The sequence below is a fragment of the Herpailurus yagouaroundi genome, unplaced genomic scaffold (assembly GCF_014898765.1).
Source record: "Herpailurus yagouaroundi ecotype Mexico unplaced genomic scaffold, PumYag 159, whole genome shotgun sequence".
Taxonomy (NCBI): domain Eukaryota; kingdom Metazoa; phylum Chordata; class Mammalia; order Carnivora; family Felidae; genus Herpailurus; species Herpailurus yagouaroundi.
Genome location: NW_024412400.1, coordinates 83,397,067 through 83,413,714, shown reverse-complemented (window position 1 = coordinate 83,413,714; position 16,648 = coordinate 83,397,067). Strand labels below are relative to the sequence as shown.

The window sequence follows — 16,648 nt, the reverse complement described above, 5'->3', positions numbered from 1 at the left end:
TGACAAATAACTCTTATATAGAGAGAACACCTCTTTCTTTATGAAACACTTTTAAGAATTTGATAGTACATTTGATTCTTCTATAAATACTCTGCAGTAACAATTATTATGTTCATTTTACAGATAGGAAAATAAAGCAGAGGTTAAATGAATGGCTCAAAGCCATGTAGCTTCTGAGTGGTTACTTTAGAAACTATGTTGTCTGCAAACCTCACACTTTTTTTGTAATCTGTTGCTGCTCGAATCTTTATGCGTCACACTTCTTGTTTTCCATTTGGCAAAGTTTAGATATCTAAGATTAGAGTGACAGACATTCGGATGTTTATCCCTACTTTATCTATGTGGTATTCATTCTCACTTATCCCTAGTATGAATCAAATCTTCCCATCTACTGGTCTACACATACATTATCCTCCAGAATCACCTAACCACCTGTCCCCCCAAAATGTTTTTCTGTTCTTGACTTACTCAAATTCTGCCCTTTCTTTGTGTCAACCTGGGTTCCATATTCCATGTGAAACATTTCCTGAATATTTCAGGCCACACAGATCTTCCATTTTCCTGAACTTCTGTAACATAGAAAATATATATAGAATGCATATATTATATTTAATTATAGAAATAAATTATACACTGTATCAGATTATTCCATATGTCTTAGCTTTCTCTCCCCAAGTAGACTTTAAGGTCTTGTACTTCTTAAGTTATTTCAGTAGCACAAGGACAGTGTAAAGAACAAAAACAGTTCATATTCAAATTGAGCTGGCTAATAATTCTTGAGCATCTTCTAAGATTTAGTCTCAACTGTCATGACAAATGAAGAAACAGGTTTAAAGAGGCAAAGGAACTGGTCCAATGTCAAGCATCTAAGAATTGAAACCTGCTGTAGTAACCTGTGGTCTAAGTCTTGATCCTCTACACCCATCAACTGAACATTTGACTGGAAGTCAAACTGTGTGTGTGTGTGTGTGTGTGTGTGTGTGTGTGTGTGTGTGTGTGTATGAGTGTGTGTGGTTAGTTAGCTTACCATTCTACATTGAGAAAAGCCCAGAATAATCAGTCATTCCAGGTAGCCCTTGGTTGGATTTACATACATCTTAAATTCAACACTAAGAAGATGACCAGAACTGATGGAAATGTTATCAGTAGAAAAGAGGGATAAAAATTTCCAACTAAACTAGGATGTTAAAGTGAGCTACAGATATATTCTTTTATTCATGAAGCTGTGAGATATTTAGTTAATAGCCATGTTGCATCTGTAGTGCCTAACTATATGATTACTTTCTTCCCTTATGTATTACAAATTATTTCAGGGAAGGGACAATGTTAATGCTTATGCTCATTTTGTAATCAGAACAATAACTAGAGTAGTGCTAGGAAGATGTAATTAATCAAAATATATTGTTGGAAGAAAAATAGATTATCTTCTTATTTTTCTTTCTGGTATTTGAATACCTTATCCAAGTAGACATATAGATTGTTCAGTGATGGACAACCAAAATATTTAAAGACCACAAACCTGTTCTCATTTCATCACGGGATACTGAATTCATTTTAACAAGTTAATTTTTAATGGTTTTAGTGGTTTTGTGCATGTATTTATACATGTGTGTGTGTGTTTTCTGAGATATATGTCTATTACAGCTTAAGCTATCAATTAGAGATACATCTGTTTACATATCTACATTTACATGTAAAATAATTGAACTATAAAAAGAAATGCTCTCATTCTACCAATGTAGCTAAGAATGAGTCAGTGATTTTTATGCTTATCTTCTGTATTCAAGACAATGTTCAAGACAACAGGGAAAAATCTGAAAACAAGAAGCGTTGGCATAGGTTTTAAAGGTCATATTTTATTATTACATATGACGGCAATTATGTTTTCCACTATTGAGAATGTTTTGGTTCAAATTATTTACTTGTTTGAAAAAATCATATTATACTGTTTGAGTATGTGTTCATTTTGTGAAGCAAAAACGTGGGGCCCTTTGAGACCTTCTAATGTTACCCCTTTATTACAGATGAGTTTATTTGATTTACCTGAGGTCGCATAGGTAATTAAAAGTGGTGCAAAGATAAGAAGCTTGCTCTCCCCACCCTTAGACCTCTTCAGTCTCCCTCTCTCTCCCTACTAATTTCAGTTCATAGGTTTGAATTCTCAAAAGAGTCCTCTTAAGAGGCAGGATGATTTATTCAAAAGGTCACTGATTTTTTCCTCTCTGTCTTCTTTTTTCCTCTTCAGCCCTCTTCAATCTAATTCCCGTGGGCCTGCGTGTGGTGGCCATCCAAGGGGTGAAGGCCAGCCTCTATGTGGCCATGAATGGTGAAGGCTATCTCTATAGCTCAGTAAGTACCTTGGAAAGTGTACGTGTGCATGTGCTTGTGTGCACACATAAACTGGTGTTGACAGGTAGTGGAGTAACCATTCTTTTATGGAAGAAAATTAGAAGTCGAAGTCATTTTATATTTTCTGACCCAATGTCAGGATTTTACTAAGATTTTATAACTTACAATGCAAAGGATCATGCCCTGTTGAGAAAGACCTAGTTACTGTCTATGCAATATAAATTCTCTTTGTCTGGCTTCCACTTCTAGAGGATAATTGATCTTTTGAATTTTACCGTTCTGTTTAATTCAAGGGGTAAGACGTTTTTTCCTTTCTCCTATTACTTCTCCTGTAAGCACAGAGGATGGCTTTTGCAGTTAAATTCTTCAGTTTGTCTTCAGAGAGTCTTTTGTGTCCTGTTGTGGAGAAAAACTTTCAGAATAGGTTGTGTTTTGTTTATATTGAATAAATCTTTTCAGTACCTAATATATCAGATTCCTGGCATAACTCATCACTTCAAAGATGATGTGAATTTATGGAATGAGGTCTAGATTAGGGGCTGGACATTTGAGTTTTATTTATATTTCAGTTACTATTTCTCTTCGGACAAGTTACCTCCCCCTCTTTGGCTTAATTTCTGGACCTTTAAAGTGAGGGTGTTGGACACTGGGTTGTGGGTTGTTTAACATCTCTTTTATTTCCAAAACTGACAAAATTAGGTAGTATCAGTAACTACATTATGAGCACTGACATATTGTAAAGTAGTTAACTCTCCTCTAATGCCTGTCTGACTCTCAAGATAATAATTTATGTATTGGGAAAATGTGACTGCACTGAATAGATAGATATAGATATAGATACAGATATCTATATCTGTTCTCTCATAAGGAAATAGCCTATTTGAAGTTCATGAAGAGATATCCTTGAAAATGGAAGTTCTACTTACTAGATTCTAAATTAAATATTAAATTGTTTTTAAAATTTTTTCCATATTCAGTTGAATGAATCTCTGCTGTACTATGCTTGTTTTTTAGTAATACATCTGCCATTCATATTAAGATTTTTAAAGTTGCTGTTTTATTACTGAGCATACTCAGATCTGAATTTGCATTCATGTACTAGATGTGTACATACATATTATTTCAACAGTTCTGCTCAATATAATACTTACAGGTAAACACATTTTTGGTTAAAACAAAAATGATCTTGGGGCGCCTGGGTGGCGCAGTCGGTTAAGCGTCCGACTTCAGCCAGGTCACGATCTCGCGGTCCGTGAGTTCGAGCCCCGCGTCGGGCTCTGGGCTGATGGCTCAGAGCCTGGAGCCTGTTTCCGATTCTGTGTCTCCCTCTCTCTCTGCCCCTCCCCCGTTCATGCTCTGTCTCTTTCTGTCCCAAAAATAAATAAACGTTGAAAAAAAAATTTAAAAAAAATGATCTTTCATTTTTAATGTGACATAATTCTAACAGTTCTTAATGTCCAGTTATTATGAGTTTATATTATATTTATATTATGAGTTTATATAAGAATTAAAAGTAGCAAAAAATATAAAAGTTTGTTGTTTTGAGTAATTCTAATTAGTTAAACTTAAAAAAAAATGTTTCACTGTAGTACAAACTAAAACATGGAGATAATCTTAGGATAGTATTGACTTTAGGGATTTAACCAGTCATCAAGCAAAGAGCCAAAACTATCAGTTATGCAAAAAAGACGGAGTTCAGATCTTTGGACCAGAGTTTATTTCCAAAGGTTTTAGAAGAAGAAAAACACAGAAAGTCTGACAACAGTACTGTGGGCAGAGCACAGTGTGTAGGAGCCTGTGTGTGTGTGTGTGTGTGTGTGTGTGTGTGTGTGTGTGTGCATGCGTGCGTGTGTGTGTGTGTATGTAGGGGATCCAAGTGTAAAGAGGTCTCCCTTGTTGGGTGCAATCTCAAAGTTCCTGAGAGGAGCCTGGATATTCAGTAGGAGTTAAGTAAACTGCATACTCTGAAGCATGTTCAGAAATGCATTCTTTTTATCATTCTTGCTCAGAATTAAGGGTAAGGCACAGAGGTCTTGAGCCCATAGGAGGGGTTTCAAGAAATTCCTGATTAGATAATTTTACTGCAGGTGCTTTTTTGTAAAGGAGTAAATGCCTTAGACTGCCAATAATTACCTGGTGAGTTACCTATTTGGGGTAACCACATACTCAATTTCCTTTTCTTTTATTGCTTCATACCAAGAATCATCTAATTTCTCCCTTCTTATGGTAGAGGCTACTGAGAACAATTTTCCTTTAATTATAAGCATGCCGTTGCTGACAAAAATCATCAGGATTCCTACTTTCAAAATCATCCTCTCTCTGGATAGAACTAATAGGAGTAAGTGTTGGTATTCAATTAATCTGATTTAGTTTAATTTTTTAAATGTTTACTTATTTTTGAGAGGGGGAAGGAGCAGAGAGAGGGAGACGCAGAATCCAAAGCAGACTCCAGGCTCTGGGCTGTCAGCACAGAGCCTGATGGGGGCTTGAACTCATGAACTACAAAATCATGACCTGAGCTGAAGTCTGACACTTGACTGACTAAGCCACCTAGGCACCCTGGTGTTTAATTTTAAACAGTAGGCATAGGCCTGAGGCTTTCATTATAAGACTAGAGAGAGCTGATCCTGGGGTAGGCAAACCTGAAAAAGAATTGAACATCAAGGCTCCATCACAAACACAGTACTGCTCAGCTATGTGGTATGCCTCAGCAGGATAGCACCAGCACAGCCAGGGGCCTGGTGGTGAGTTAAAAGCAGGTTATTAACACAAGTTTTCTTGAGGTGTTTTGGTGTATATAAAACTTGGCGGTTTTTTTTTTTTTTTAAGTCGTTTCCTATTTCATTCATGTTAAACAGTATAGTTAGGCACATCAACAGGGGCCATATCTGGTATGTGGCAAGGACAGGGAGCTGATGTGTGGCTGGAGCCAAACCCAACAGGTCTTAAAGAAGCTACTTAGAGTCCCAGCGGTGTGTCATTTACCTGGTTTGCGTTCATTTTAAAACTAGGAATTAATTCCCTTGTGACTTCTGATTTTTTCCTGTCACCAGGAGACAGGAAAGAGTGGTTAAGATGGAGTGACTGCTAAGTAGCATAGAGCTAAAATGTAAAGATCCATTCTGAAAAATCTGTGTTTTGATAGCTGAATTTAATTCATGTGCATTTAGTGAGATTGTTGATGCATCTGGATTTGTTGTTGCCATTGTAGTTCATATTTTTTTCTTTTGCTTCTGTGTTCTTTTTTTATTTCCTTGTGTTGACACTTTTTCTCTATTCTATTTTTATTCTTCCACTAGTTTGTAAATGTAGGTTATGATTCTGTCTTTAGTGATTTACCCTTACTTTTTAACATGCATTTATAAGTATATAAGATTATATATACTCATTATATATGCTCAATATTTTTTGTTTCTGTCTGCGTTCCAAACAGCTGGTTGACCTTAGGATGTCGTCTTGCCTAGTAAACACCACCACCCTTCTTGCCAATTTGATTAGTGAAGCTTTAAAATAAAATCATATGCATGATTAGTTATTATTCTACAGATAATAGTTAAATTTACCAATCTTTAAAATAATTTCTATGCATATAGTTTTTGGTTTTGTGTATGTATCAAATTTGGCCCAAAGAAATCTTTGTTTTGGATATGAGGTCTATGTAGGTGGTGAATTCGCTTTGTCCTGGTGTCCATGAACATGCCTTCTTTTTGCTTTCAATCATAAATTATAGTTCAGATTGTTATAGGATTCTAGTAGACCTGTATTTTTCCCAGGACTTTGAAAATTATACTCCATTGGTTTCTGACATCTATTGTTGAATATGAGAAGTTTGCCATCAGTTTAATATTCTTTCCTTTGTAGGTAATCTATATAGGAAAAAAAAATCTCTTTATGTTTCATGTTCTGCAAATCCGACTATAATATCTTGTTGTGAATCTATCTTAATTTACTTGTTAGAAATTCAGAATGCACTTTTAATAAAAAGATGCATATTTCTTCAGTTATGAGATATTTTAACTCTTAACCCATGTACATTTCACTTCTCTATCTTGATGCTGATAATGCTCAAAACGACTTATGTTAGAAACTCAAATTTACCTACTCTAGAATTAATGCCATCTAATTTGTGATTTCAATCACTATGTATTTTTCATTTTTGGTTGTCTAATGGTTTCCAAGTAATATCTACCTGATCTTTGTTGATTTCTTCCTATTTTTACTATCTGTTCTTTTTATAGAAAGTTATTAACTCATTTATCTCTCTGAGCATTCTTATAATACTTTGGTCCCCATCCTCCACAGAGGGCTTTTGTTCCCATGGACTTGATCAGAGGCACACCACCAACTTCACGATATGGAGCTTTGCAGCTATAAACTGCTTAGTGTCTTCCTACATTCCATAGGGATACTTAACTTGCTTTGAACCTGGTTATGTCATTTAGATCTTACATTTTTATATTTTATTCATCGTTGCCATCTATTTCGAGCAGTGTGGGTGCCAACATAGTCTGAACTCGTGCTTTTTTCCTCCTCTTTTTAAACTTTTTAAAAAAATATAGTAAAAACATAAAATTTACCATCTTAACCATTTTTAAGTATACGTTACAGTCGTGTTAACTGTGCACACATTGTTGTGCAACAGACCTCTAGAAATTTTTCAACTTGCAAAACTGAAATTCTGTACCCATTATCAATAATTCCCCTTTTCCCCTTCCCCTCAGTCTCTGGCAAACACCTCTCTACTTTCGGTTTCTGAGTTTGACTGCTTTAGATACCTCATATAAGTGGAATCACATAATACTTGTCTTTTTGTGATTAACTTATTTCATTTAGTGTAATGTCTTCAAGGTTCATCCATGTTGTAGCATCTGAAAAGATTTCCTTTTTAATTGTTTGAGAAGCCTCCATACTGGCTCCCATAGCAGCTGCATCATTTTGCGTTCCTAACAAGTGGACAAAAGTTTCAATTTTTCCATATCCTTGCTAACTTTTATTTTTCCTCCCTCCCTCCTTTTTTCTCCTTCCCTCCCTCTCTCTCTGCCCCCCTTTCCGTTCCCTCTTCCTTCCCTCCCTCCTTTTCTTTCTTCCTCTAACTTTCTTTCTTTCTTTCTTTCTTTCTTTCTTTCTTTCTTTCTTTCTTTCTGGTAGTGGTCAACCTAACAGATACCAGGTGATATCTCACTGTAGTTTTGATTTGCATTTCCCTCGGATTAGTGATGTTAAGCACTTTTCATATACATGTTGGCCAGTTTTGGAGAAGTGTCTTTTTAAATCCTTTGCCCATTTAAAAAAAAATAATGTTTATTTTTGGGAGCACAGAGCCTGACGTGGCACTTGAACTCATGAACCACAAGATCATGACCCAAGCCAAGTCACTTAACTGACTGAGCCACCCACGCACCCCTAAGTCCTTTGCCCATTTTTAAATGTGTTTTTTGGCTGCTGAGTTGTGAGAGTTCTTTATATATTCTGAACATTAACTTCTTATCAGATATATGGTTTGCAAATATTTTCTCCTATTCTGAAGGTGACTTTTTCACTTTGCTTTCTTTGTTGTGCAGTAACTTTGATGGAATCCCACTTGTCCATTTTTACTTTTATTGCCTATGAGTTTGGTTTCATACCCAATAAATCATTGCCAAATCAATCTTTTCTCCTGTGTTTTCTTCTAGGAACTTTACAAATTTAATATTACATTTAGGTTTTTAATCCATTTTGGGTTAATTCTTATATATAGCATAATGTAAGGGTTCAATTTTATGTATTTATTTTTTTGTATATAGGTACGCAGTTTTTCCAACACTATATGTTGAAGAGACTATCCTTTTCCCATTATGTAGTCCTAGCACCCTTGTCAGAGATCACTGGACTATGTATGTGAGAGTTTATTCCTGAGCTCTCTATTTTGTTTCATTCATATATATGTCTGTCTTTATGCTAGTACTACACTATTTTGATTACTATAGGCTTGTAATATATTTTAAAATCAGAAAGTGTGAATCCACCACTTTTTTTTTAAATCAAGATTGTCTTGACTGTTTAGAATGCTGTGAGATTAGGATTTTTTCCTAAATCTTAGGATTTTTTTTCCTATTTCTGAAAAAAAATGCTATTGGGATTTATGGAGATTACATTGAATCTGAAGGTTGTTTTGTGTAGTATGGACATTTTAGCGATATTAAATCTAATCCATGACACAGATGTCTTTCCATTTATTTGTTCTTTCTTAACTTCTTTCAGCAGTGTTTTGTAGTTTTCAGTGTATAATTCTTTTGCCTCCTTGGTTTTTATTTATTGTGCCTTTTTGGAAGGAAGCCCCAAAATTTTTTAATGGCATTAAATGATGATACTTTTTGTAAAACTGAGTAAATAAAAGTTCTAGAAGGCATCACTTTCCCACACAAAAGAAACTCACAAATGCTAGAAACTTCTGTTCCTGAAACACCTTCTTTAGTAGTTCAGGAAACACTGCTGTGTCACAATCTGTTGAGACAGATTTTCCTACAAATCTTACCTTATTCAGATGGTGCCTGTAATGTTAACATTTTTGTTATTTAACCGGTTATAACTGACTTGAATTTTAATAGTGTTGATATTTCATTCTCTTCGAGGTTTACATGATTTTGAAAAATCTTGTAAAACAACCTAACATTTCTCAAATTATCATAATGCTTAAAGGCATTTGTGTGGGAATGGGGGAGGGTTGCATTTTTTTTCATCATGCAGAGAAGGTATAGTCTGAATCTCCTCTTTCTACTCTTTTCTATAAATTTACTATAAGATTGGTATCTTTATATATTTAGAGTAGTTTGAACTGAGCCTTGCATGCATAAAAACAATTACAGATAAGCATTGTTTGATGTAAATTTCTAAGTCAGATTATTTTCAAACTGTGGTTAAAACTTGGCGATAACAGGGGCACCTGGGTGGCTCAGTCGGTTAAGCATCTGACTTCAGCTCAGGTCACGATCTCGGGGTCCCTGAGTTCGAGCCCCGCGTCAGGCTCTGGGCTGATGGCTCAGAGCCTGGAGCCTGCTTCCGATTCTGTGTCTCCCTCTCTCTCTGCCCCTCCCTAGTTCATGCTCTGTCTCTCTCTGTCCCAAAAATAAACGTTAAAAAAAGTTTAAAAAAATTGGTGATAACATATTTTAGATTATTATTATAGAATCATATGTGTAATAAAATATATAAATGATAAAAGTAATACTACTATAGTTACATTGATGTTGCTATATTTACCTTTGTTGTTGTTGTTGTTGTTGTTGTTGTTCTGTGTCTATGTAATTCTTAACCTTCCTTGTAATTCAGTTCAGATCTTAACTGATATGTGACCTCTTTCCATTACCTATATCGGTAAGAATTAGATGCTATTTCTGCTTTAATATCACAGTACTTATTCTCTATTTTTCTAGTGGGAAGGAATTATATCATAGTCATCTTTGCTACTTGGGCCATATATTTCTCCCAATCACAACATTGAGTACATTTTCTGATAAAGGAAAGCTCTCAATAAACTTGTGGACTTTTAAAGAATTGCCTGTTCCAAGTATAGATGGAGAAACAGATGAATACTTAACTATGATTACATTGGTGATCTTACAGTCCACAGCACAAATGCTGCTTTGTCCTCAAAGTCAACCTCAATAAACCTAAAATTTATTCAATATATATTTATTGGAACTCTACCACATACTAGACATTATACTATGTAGTGAGCATATGCAAGAGGGTAAAAATAGGCAAGATCCTTGTCTTCCTAGAGTTTTAACTTATCATAATAATTACCTGTTGCGTGGATGGAACTGGAGAGTGTGATGCTAAGTGAAATAAGCCATACAGAGAAAGACAGATACCATATGGTTTCACTCTTATGTGGATCCTGAGAAACTCAACAGGAACCCATGGGGGAGGGGAAGGGAAAAAAAAAAAAAAAAGAGGTTAGAGTGGGAGAGAGCCAAAGCATAAGAGACTGTTGAGAACTGAGAGCAAACTGAGGGTTGATGGGGGGTGGGAGGGAGGAGAGGGTGGGTGATGGGTATTGAGGAGGGCACCTTTTGGGATGAGCACTGGGTGTTGTATGGAAACCAATTTGACAATAAATTTCATATATAAATAAAAAAAAATAATTACCTGTTGCAATAAGTTTGGGTCAACACAAAATTAGAGAATACAGTCTCTAAGACCTCCTTCACCTCTAACACCAATTGTCAAGTTTGGGTCTGGGGTAGTTCCCAATACCACTTTCTGGTTTGATAATTTACTAGAAGGACTTTCAGAACTCACTGAAAACTATTATAAGTATTGTAATTGTGGTTCTTGTTTATTATAAGGGAATGATACAGGGAAGCCAAGGGAAGAAGTACATAGGGTAGAGTACATAGGTACACATACCATGCATACCAAATACGGAGTTTCTCTTATCTTCTTCCTGTAGAATCAGAATGTATTACTCTTCTGATATCAATATCTGGCAATACACAAGGAATACTGTCAGTCAGGAAACTCACCTGAGCCTTGGTGTTAAGAGTTTTTATTGGGACTACATTATGTAAGATTGATTGAATGATTGCCCATGTGGTTGACCTCAGGCTCCTGGTAGACTGATATGTTGCATGACTCAAAGTGCTAAACCTAAATCATATTGTTTCTCTCTGGCTAGCCTAAGGCCCTTAGGCAAATAAATATCAATTTTCAGAAGCCGAGGGCAAATGCCAGATATTTTTTGGATTAAAGGTTAAATTCTTTACCTGTATACACACCTATATAATTGAAGTCAATGCAATATTCTATTAATATATTCCTCTGACTTGGTCTCCAGTCCTACCCCATTATAAACTAAACATGTCCTCCCAAAATGCATGGGTTGAAGCTCTGATCCTCAATATGTTGGTATTAGGAGGTGAGGCTTTGGGAGGGTAGTTAGGTTTAGATGATGGCATGAGGCTGGAGTACTCATAATGGTATTAGCATCTTAAAGGAAGAGGAAGAAAAACCAGAACTTTTTCTCTCTGTAAGCACACAAAGATGATGTCATGTGAGTATACAATGAGACTGTAGCTGTCTGCAAGCCAGAAGGAGAGCCCTCACCAAGAACCAAATCCGACTGCACCTTGATCTTGGACTTCCCAGCTTCTGGAACTATGAAAAATGAATGTCTGCTGTTTAAGCCACCCAGTCTGTGGTATTTTGTTATAGCAGATAAGATACCTCACTTCTGCCTACGATTTACTTTTCTTTCTTCAGCTTGGAAGAAGAAAATGATGAAAGAAAAGAAAGTTATGAGAGTAACATCTGGTATATCATCATTTGGGAAGTAAAAACATAATTCAGTGCTTTGGACAATTTGGGAGCCCTGACATTTGAGTCTAGGAAATTGCACTTAGTAAGAATGCAGTTTGAATAGCTTGAAACATGTCTAGGACTTGTAACTAGGCTGAAAGTATTGGGTCTTTTTAAATGAATGGTTCAATGCACTTAGCACACACATCACTGGCATTTTAGTGATTGATAATAATTGAAATGTTTTAAAAAGGCTTGCTTTTCTGACTATAACCATTGTTTACTTAATAAACTTAAAATAATTATATTGATAATGTTCTGACCTTGTACCAGTGATCTCTAAAATCTAAATTATTTAGCTTATGAACTATTAAGATTTTTTTTCAACTAAGGGATTAATGAAGGTCAAATTATATAAACACAAATTGAATTGCTTAACACTGCCTTAATCCATATCAATTATATTTGAAACTAAATCAATGATAAAGTAACTGCTTTAGGTCAGTCTATGTTCTAATACATAACCAATATTGTAAGCTGTCACAAGAGTAGCTCTAACAGTGATAGTCATAGCGGCAGTATTAATAACTGTGCTGGTACAAATAATATAGTTTGCTTAGTTTTTATTATTTCATAGAGGCTTTTAGATTTATATGTAATTTGCACAGCAGCTCTGTGAAGGCCAGGAATGGACCATTAAATATAGATGAAAAGCTGCAGTTTAGGATGCTTGTTGACTTTAGTCCATCCTAGTGAGGAACAGAATGAAAACTTATTATCTAGGTCTTAACTCCAGAAATTATGAGATTTCCATAATACCATGATGCCCTTGGCCTTATATATAATCTATCATTCTACTGTAGAATGTTTTCTCAATTTTTAACTGAGCTTTCAGATAAACAGTCTCATCTGGGCCTTGTAATGACTGTGATATTGCCACTGAAGGACAGAAGATACACTTGGGAAACAGCTTATGTGACTAAAATAAGGGTGCTCAGTACAAGGGAGGTAGGTCAAGAAAAGGAAATCCTAGTTCAGTGTTCATTCTTTAAATCAACATTGCTCATCTTGTTTGCTGTTGAAATTAAGGATGTGTCACTCTTTACTGTTACAACATGTCAAAATCATAATTATATTAAAATCAGAGCAGCCTATCACCTTGTTTGTGATGGCTTTTTGATAGGTATCAACAGCAATAGTGACAACGACAAGAATGAGAGAGAAATTTCTTAATGGACTCATGTCCTTTTGCACTATTTAGAATTACATGCCTAAATCTGGTGCTTCGGTAAGAGCAATCTCAAGATTGTGATAAGGTACTGACTTGACTAAGTCAAGAGTTATTGAGAAATATGGGAGGGGACTTTGAGGAAGAAGAAAAGGAGAAGACCAACATTAAAAGCTAAAAGGGGAGCATGATTTTATGCCCACAAAATGACAATAGGAGAAAAGCACTTTTTATTCTCGAATTTCTTTTGTTTCTCACTATAAACAGAATATCCCAATAAAACTTTTCTCAATTTCTGCAAAATAAAATTTCTACAAACATAGCTTGCATATTTTGCACCTTGATGGGACATTATCTGCATATTCCCTTTCTTCTTGTTAGAATTACTGTTTTTTGTGTCCTTTCTGTCTTATCAGAATTAAACCCCTTGAAGTTAGTGATTAGACCTAATATATATTAATACATTGTGTAGCACTGAGGACTGCAGTTTCCATGTAAGGCTATCTGTTAAAATCTTATTGAATCAGTTAATGGATGCAGTTCATGCAGTTTAATTCTGCAAATAATTCACTGGCCATCTGGTCTTAATGGTTTTTGTAATAATTGTGTTGATTTTGTCTCTATACAGTTTCTAGTTCAATTAACTGGTTCCACAGTGAATAGGCTATGATGGAACATGGAAAGTTTGCTAGAAGAGTCATTGCATGCTTCTATGCATTGAGCCTGGTATTGTGTTGTAGTTTTAAGAGCTGATCTTGTCATGTTTTCCTTTCTGTACCAAATACTGCTTATAAAGAAGGGGAACAAAGATTGGCCAGGGCTTCTTCCTGGGAAGCAGTCTGGTCATTTCAGGTCATCTTTCAGTGGGAGATTTCCATTTTATGTTGAAAAGAAATGGCAGATTTTTTACACAAATTATGTAGAATGGGGGTACAAAATATATCTACTCTAGAATTTGAATTTCCTCAACTGATTTCCTCATGGAATGTTCTGAAATATGAGGCATATGCAGAACTATTTCTTGGAGCAGGTACTTTCTCTGAAAAGTCCTGAATATTTAAGAAAGAGGAAGAGAAGAAGAGAAGAGAAGAGAAGAGAAGAGAAGAGAAGAGAAGAGAAAGAAGGAGTACCTTAGCCATTACTGCCAAATGAGTCATAGAGTTGAATGGCACCTGGATAGAAAGAAGTCAAAGACCAAATCACAAAGCCTTGTTTAGCAATTAGTTTGTTAAATATTCAGTTTAGCACATTTACATTTTTTCTTCCATACACCTGTGATTTTCTTGAATTTTGTAACATTTATTTTTCATTTTAGGTTAGTTTCTGGCTATAGCACCTAGAAAAATTACTTATTTGCCTATTTTTTTACCCTCATATATATTAGTTAAGTGAACTGGGGTATTCTTTCCAATTAAAAAAAGAGAAAGAAAAGAAAAAGAAAAAGAAATATTCAATCCTGGCAGCCCAAGAATCTGGCAGCTGTTGCTTGCAAACATGTGACGTGATTTTTTGTGTTGTTGTTGGAATTAGGCTGTCTTTCTTTAGGAAGAATCAACAGATCATTAGTTTTACTTTCAGTAAGGATTGAATAATGGTAAGCATCCATCTTTAACTTACTATATTTTCAATAGTAAGTGGTGTTGTTTTTATTATAAGAGTATAATGTCTGGAAAATATTAATACTTTAGCTCCAGGGCTAGCCTTAATTGTAAAAATTAGCATATATGTTTCTAATAACATTTTTCATTAAAAAATAAAAGTAGGATTAAGCTTCTAAGGCAGCACTAATGAAGACCTTTGGTTGAATCATTTGAAAATGATACTGAATTTTATATTTTCCCTTCTGCCTTGCTAGACCAACACGTATTCATTTATGCGAAATTTCTAGGTTGCATTCCTTTAGCCATTAGTGAATCAGTCAGTTTTAAGTAATATTTAAGAATGCAAGCTTTACTGAGAACAAACTGAGGGTTGATGAGGGGTGGGAGGGAGGGGAAGGTGGGTGATGGGTATTGAGGAGGGCACCTTTTGGGATGAGCACTGGGTGTTGTATGGAAACCAATTTGACAATAAATTTCATATTAAAAAAAAAGAATGCAAGCTTTAGAAATAAAACTGGGTTTCGAGTCATAGTTCCATAACTTACTTTCTTTGTATCATTGGAGAAATTTCCTAACCTAGGTGCAGTTTCCTTGTAAATTACCCAGTGCTCTCCTTCTGAGGAGTTATAGCTTTACTATGGCTTGCTGGGCCAGGCTGATTGCCAAAAGAGATGCTCTGTCATTATTAGTGCCCTCCCTTGCCTTTCCCTCTCAGAAACCAGTGTGGGAATTAGTAATTTCATATGTAAATGTTTCTTAGTTTGTGATTAAAAAAAAATCATCAAAAGATATGGATCAATTTTTCTCCACCCCCAACCCTCCCATCCCCAGCATGAGGCAGTTTTTCAATTTTGGGGACCTTCCTTCTTTAAAATGTCTCCTTATTTAACTCGCTTAGAGGGAAATCTACATAAAATAGGACTATAGGCCATGATTTCTTCATACTTCAGGGATGAGAAAAGAAAAAGGCATGATGAGTGCTAAATGCAAAGGGAATATAAAAAGTCAATTTTCAACTGATTTGAATGGGAGAGAGATGTGGTGAAGCAGAGAAACAGAAGCCAGTCGTTCCTATGACCAGATCTGTGGAGAAGTTGGCTTTTTGAACAGACAGCTCTGAGAAAAAGAATATTAAAAAAAAAAAAAAAAACAAAAAAAAAAAAAAAACCACCACCACAGCAAAACAGTGTGTTATGTAGCCAAATGGGAATAACAGCAGACAGGGACAGACCAAAGGGCTACATTTCGAGGAGACTTCAAGCCTACAGAGTACTGCATTTATGGTACACTAAAGTTTGTTTCTGTACCACTGAATTTTAAAATCTAGTAAACTGGAGAAGTTGTTTAGCTGCATGGAAATGTACATGTCAAAAATGACATATGTCAGCCACTTCTAACTGGAAAGAAATAACTTTATTTTGAGGCTACTGAGAACGTGAATCTCCCATGGGGTGACCATATGTCCTGGTTCATCCAGGAGAATTCCAGTTTATGCATGATGTCTTGGTGTAGTTATTGAGAGTAACTGTTTGACCCTCATAAAAGTCCCAGATTAGGATTTGGGATTAATTATGTAATAACACCCTACACATGGTCCTAAATATGACTCAGTGGGTCATCTGAAGTAACAGTGTAGGTGCAAAACCTGTGAGTAAAAAAGAAAGTGGCACAGAAAAATATAATGCATTTATCTGGAAAACACACTTTCCCAGAAATGCTAGCAATGTCCATAAACTATATCCAGCGATGAGTATAGAACTATGTCACATAATCACCCCTAGGTGCAGTGAGTGAAGGTAAATATCTGGATTGTTGTTGTTGTTGTTGTTGTTTTTAATTTTGAGCTATATACTTGGTCATATATATCAAAACAAGGTTCTGATAATATGAAGGGGAAAATAGATATCAGGTAGGCACTTGACAAATGCCAAACCTCTCCAGACTGAAAATCTAAATATATTTACTGCAAGACTTTAGAACGAGAGAGAGACAGAGACAGAGACAGAGACCGAGTGAACAGATTAAAGAGGACATATACATGTGTCATCTCTTCATTAGGTCACCTAAGATATTTTGAATCACAATAAATATTATTTAAAATTTTTATGAACTACTACTAGGAAAGCTAAATATTGAAGTCTAGAGACAAGAAGGAAGAGAGATTACTTGTAATTTTACTCAGGTCCAAATA

General features: G+C 35.4%; 1 protein-coding gene across 4 annotated transcripts in view; it reads left to right on the top strand.

Annotated features, from left to right (window-relative positions):
* Window positions 1–16,648, top strand: part of FGF12 (fibroblast growth factor 12) — a 561,291-nt gene that overhangs the window by 369,407 nt on the left and 175,236 nt on the right. For all 4 annotated transcript variants that reach the window (XM_040481104.1, XM_040481103.1, XM_040481105.1 and 1 more), the window contains one exon: window positions 2,246–2,349. In XM_040481104.1, coding sequence (XP_040337038.1) covers window positions 2,246–2,349 — 104 coding nt within the window. The remainder of the gene's footprint in view (window positions 1–2,245; window positions 2,350–16,648) is intronic.